Source organism: Hippocampus comes, unplaced genomic scaffold (genome assembly GCF_001891065.2).
Source record: "Hippocampus comes isolate QL1 unplaced genomic scaffold, H_comes_QL1_v1.1 scaffold231, whole genome shotgun sequence".
Classification (NCBI taxonomy): domain Eukaryota; kingdom Metazoa; phylum Chordata; class Actinopteri; order Syngnathiformes; family Syngnathidae; genus Hippocampus; species Hippocampus comes.
In genome coordinates, this window is record NW_017804877.1 from 3,105 (window position 1) to 8,576 (window position 5,472).

At 39.3% G+C, this 5,472-nt stretch overlaps 1 protein-coding gene across 1 annotated transcript in view; it reads left to right on the forward strand.

The window, feature by feature from the left end:
• Positions 1-600: 600 nt before the first annotated feature.
• Positions 601-5,472, forward strand: part of ddx51 (DEAD (Asp-Glu-Ala-Asp) box polypeptide 51) — a 25,282-nt gene continuing 20,410 nt past the window's right edge. Inside the window, exons 1-5 of the mRNA XM_019881489.1 lie at positions 601-729; positions 2,076-2,407; positions 2,509-2,666; positions 2,952-3,102; positions 3,183-3,328. Of these exons, the coding sequence (XP_019737048.1) occupies positions 707-729; positions 2,076-2,407; positions 2,509-2,666; positions 2,952-3,102; positions 3,183-3,328 (810 nt within the window). The 5' untranslated portion in view covers positions 601-706. The remainder of the gene's footprint in view (positions 730-2,075; positions 2,408-2,508; positions 2,667-2,951; positions 3,103-3,182; positions 3,329-5,472) is intronic.

Consider the following 5,472-nt stretch of genomic DNA (forward strand, 5'->3'; position numbering starts at 1 on the left):
TGAAACAGGGAGCGTATGTTACGCTTGTTACTTCTGACTGATAACGTTAGACAGGATTTGCCAATAGCAGTCATTTTGGGGTTGGTAAGCGGGTTGGGGACACCCTACATACTCGTACCCTCAACGGAAGGTGCAGTTAAGGGGTGCAAGGGTGGAAGTGTGAATATTTGGACAGGGCCAGACAATTTTCCAAACATTTGTAAAATTAGAACGATCCTATCCTCCAAGTGCTAAATTTCTTAGGTAAAAACAAGAATTCAAGGAGGCTCTAGAGTGCACTTTTCTCAGTCATAAATTGGAAAAGTGCGACTTGCTACCTTTTTAGAATGCAGCAAAAGTACGTGATGTCTGCAATTAACCCATTTAATCCCACCGGTAACATTTGTGAAGGTACAACAATAAATTATTACTGATTACTTATAAGGGCTACCAATGACACCTGATTTTGACTTTTAAATGTGGGAAAATTTTGGGATTAAATGTGTTAATTCTCCTAGACTATTAAATGTTTTCTTGTCTTATCTTATTTTACCTGTCTTTCAACTGCAAAACACTCCAGTCCAATCGGTGGCGGTAGTGCACCAAAAGTTGGTTTTCTCACCGCCATATAAAATTCACAAAGGAGCATGAGGAGGAAGAAAAAGAAACAAAGGAGGAAGTAATAGTTGAGCAGTTTAACAACACAAAAATTACATATTTTGAAAGAATGTCTTTGTTTCAAGTAAACAGGTAGGAATGAGTGGCCGTTTACTAAAGGTGTTTTATGTCTTACCCTCGTTTGAGCAAACTTAAGGAGTTCTTCGTGACACGTGTATCCAATTCATGTAAATTTGCCATGGGAAACGTGCCCGAGTTTAATTCAGAACTGATCCCGGTTCCATTTCGGGTGGAAATGGGTATTTAAAATCTATTCGCACTCCATAGACACGTGCTAATTATTCAGGTTGGCTCGGTTCTTGCAGTTCTACTTCCTAGAAGACTTTCATGTACTTAGAACGTTTTGATCATGGACTCATTTTTGCTGACTATTGCGGCAACTGCGCGACCCTAGTGGACACAAGCGGTTCAGATAATTGATTACAATACAAAAAATGTATTATATAGCGCTGTCACAACAGCTGAAGCTTTAACAAAGCGCTTACGTCTTCAAAATGCGATCACCTTTACTTACTTTTTACACCTTAGAATATGAATCAATACTTTTAAGGATGTACGTCATTGTGACCTCAGAGTTGATCAAATAATAGAATTGATTATCCTGATAGGAAAAATAATAGCTCACACACTGATGCACCATTCCCGGGGTGAACTGCGGATTAACTAACTTGCCCATACTCTACATTTAACATTTCATGTTTAATGAGTAGAACCTGATCGGTGTTAGGGCTACTGCCTCATAAGTACCACGAAGTGTTTATATTTTAGTCACTCTTAATTGTGTTTTCACATATTCTATTCATAAAATGCCTATTCATTGTTGAGTTTTTTTTCAAGCAAAAATGAAAAATCAACTCTGATCAAATAATCAAAATTTTGTTGTTGTGAATAACATCATCGCTGGGAAAAGAGAGGCACGAATTTGATGATCCGTCGTGCATGAGCTTTATAGTGCCAATTTATTTGTTCCACATCTTGGAAATATGATATTGTAAACACGAAGTGAGACTTAATCTTCGGTCGCCCTGTGGTTATGTCTTGTTTTAAACAAAATAAATTGGAAATGTTATAAGTCCCGTCCCCTGCTATTGGGTTCTACCATTTACCTGTGCTGAAGGAAATGCTTTCACCTGTTTTTTATATAAGGCAAGTGGGGAAAGATTTATTTATTTATTTATGTATGTATGTATGTATGTATGTATGTATGTATGTATTTATTTATTTATTCATTTATTCATTCATTCATTCATTCATTCATTCATGCGGACAAAATCTTATTTTAAAGCCATTTTGTCCAGCTGTAGGATAATTTTAAACTTGGTTAGCCTTCACGCATCTCGTTAATACTCAAGATGTCTTCTTTGAGATTTTTTTCAAACACACGAAATATTTCTGGTGTTTTGATATGTTTCACGCAGGTATTTTGGAGACGAGTTTGATGGAAGTACTTCAAAAGAGTCCCGGTCCCTGGAGTTACTTGGCCAACTGCATCAGAAGGCCAAAGAGAAGCAGAAGCAAGGTTTCACAGAGGACAGAATACAGTGTTCTGAACCACATGCAGATCATCTTGATGTTAGAAAGAAAAGAAAAGCTGACAACGTCAGCAGCCAAGAAAGCCCAAGACGTAAGAAAAAAAAATCAAGGGATCCAGTCATGAATGTTTCGGCCAATATTCATTCAGATCCTGTTGAGGATGAAGAGAAGAGAAGACAGAAAGTTGGGAATGAGATGAAAAACAATATCGAGTCAGGTGTGTGCTGGCTTTTTATCCATCTCGCATTTTCAGCAGCAGAAATCTACAATGCTTGTTAATCCTAACGCAATTACATGCGTTGGTTTGTTCCTTTTCAGACTGCATAGTTAATAGACTTTCAGAGCCTAGTGCCATTGGTAGAGATGGAGAGGTTGAAGAGACAGAAGATAATATTCCGAAAGAAACCTCAGGGAACTCTTCTTTTCCATCCAGTTTCACAGTTCTGGGAGGGTTTGAAAACAAACCAGTTCAAAAGGTACAGTGAGTTGTTGATGCTCACTGAAGCATCTTGGGTGTTAATGTTCCAAGTTGTAATTCGTATGAAAAGTAAAAAGTAAAGTGTCCTCACTTTCTTTCTTGCCCATGATTGGCACATATAAGTATGTAGAATGTTACTGTAAATTACTGTAACACTCTCCAAAGCATGCCATTTGAAGAATCTAATGTCAAATACACCAATGCTTGTTGTGGAGTGGTTTCCATCCTGTGTGCATGCACACCTTTTTTCACTTTGTTATAATGGTGCGTTACCACTTCACAGGTTCATAGGGTCCTGCCTCAGTGGCTGGCTCAGCCTGATGTTATCCCCCGAGACATGAAAAGTAAACTGGTGCCTTGCTCTGACATCAGAGGACTTAGTGTGTCGCTGCTAAACCAGCTGCACAATCATGGAATTCAGCACTTCTTTCCAGGTGACTGTAAATTCGAGGTTTGTTTGTAACACGTTTAGTACTTAACATGTAGAAGTTGCTCATGTGACCTTTCTTCACAGTACAAGCAGAGGTCATCCCAGCCATCTTGGAGGGTGCACAGAATGGACTACTGGTCGGACAAGCTGGCTATGAGCTCAGAGATTTTTGTGTTTCTGCTCCAACAGGCAGTGGCAAGACTCTGGCTTATGTCATCCCTGTAATACAAGTGAGCTTCCCACAAGCAAAATTGCTTCTACCATGCAGCACATTTCAAGTACTGTTGTCTAATTATTCCTCTTTTTTTCCTTTCCGCATTACACACTGGTTCTCTTAGCTACTCTCGTCATTTAGTCATTAAATCAGGAACGATATCCCAATGCACCGTAGGACACAATATACAGTCACCGTGATCTGTAAGGGATCTTTCTAATTATGTTTCAAAAGTCTAATTATGTTTCAAAAGAATCAGAATTTTTCTCACTGTATTGAGGAATCATTGATGCCTGTGGGTTTGAGATCTAGAAGCAGTATTGTTCCTAAGTCCTCCTCTTCGAACGATGCTGCCGCTAAGGAAATGTGTTGTGTTGAACAACATTCAGATTTTGTCACCAACCTTTTAGAAACTGAAAGCTACTTTTTGGGTACTAAGTTACATGTGAAGGGCGACCAGTTTGATACACACTTCCAACATAACATACTTGCTCAAATTACCCAACATAATTGTATGTTATTAATAATTAATGATATTCGCTTATGTTAATGATTTCTCACAGTAATTAGGAAATGGATAAATATCAATATGCAAAATTTTTTTCCATATAAATCTCTGCTAATGGTCACATTTTCAAATGACCACTTCAACAACATTCCTAGGAAATCACAATGTCCCATCATTGAACTAAAAATGTCAATGCTTCACGATCTTGTTCAAAGGTTTGTCAAAAACAGTAGACAAATAGTCAGGCACATTAATTTCAAACACTCTTCTGCGAATAGACCAGTAAATTATTCTTGTTGTATTGTGTATAATTTTTGCTACATTTAGAACAAAATTATATTACTTGAATTTGCAGGCATCCATATTTTCATTTTAATGTAAAATATATAGGGAAAGGATACTTGCTATTCACATGGAATATAAAGTGCGACGTGCCATCAATAGTAATTTTCTGTAAACAATTGATGCTGCCTGCCCCCAGTGATTATGATTGCCAATACCACTAGTTCAAACAACAAATGTACCACAAGCGATGGTCCCAAAACCCTTTCATAATAATTAAAATGCTAACAAACATCTTCAAACATTGTTGTACCCTTTATTGAATACATTAAAAAGCCTATAGCTAAGCATGCACAAAACCATTGTACAGTACCTATGTGTACGGTATATCAAGACCCAGGCTCATCCTCGGGCACAGGATTTAGTGGGGTTTCTGATAGTCATTTGTATTCATGCTATTCACAGCATTTATAGTGATTACAAAAGTTTTTTAAAAAAATGCACACATACACCACCAGGACACAGAACATCTGTGTGAATTTGCACTTGTGTTGGGTGTGTATGGGTGAAATTAGTTATTAGTTTGCCCTTGAGTGGTGAAGGTCCTATTTAGCTGACTGAACCTTGTGTGTTAGCCTTGGTTGTTGTGAGTCACGAACTGCTCCACTGTTGTGCATTTTTCCACAAGGCTCAATTCTGGGGCCTCTTCTGTTCTCACTCTATCTGCTCCCTTTGGGTTCCATATTGAGGAAACGTGGTATTTCCTTTCACTGCTATCAGTGATGTGTTCCTCGAGCCGGTCCTTGGCCTCGAGGACCGAAGGTCGGTCCTTGGTCCTTGGCCTTGGCCTCGGGAGTCAAGTCCTTGGCCTTGGCCTTGGGAGTCAAGTCCTTGGCCTTGGCCTTGGCCTCGGGTTGCCGGTCCTCGGACACAATGAGGGATTAGAGCCTCGAATCCCATGTCCACAGGTTTAAAGTGGGTCCGAGGACCGCAAAAATCATGAAGGAATCAAATAAATTCCATCCAGGAAAACCCATATTGATGGATTAAGCTGGCGCTTTAAAAGGGGCGGGTCTGCCCCTGACAGGTGACAGTTAGCGCAACGTATAAAGAGCGGCATCACAGTTAGTTTCAATCACGGTTTATTTCCGTTCGCGATCGGCAGTTTAAATAGCGTGTCAAGTCTTTCTGTAACAGTGGTGTCTTTTATGTAGTTATTTTTGCACAGTCGTCACGTTTGTGCGATGGCACTAGAATGTTTGTTTGAACCAAGTAATTTGCGTTACAGCTGGAGTCAATAATGCCGGCACTTCACTTCCGGGTTTGGCCGTTGGGATTTGGAGTCCTTTTGCTCGATTCCAGTTATGTTT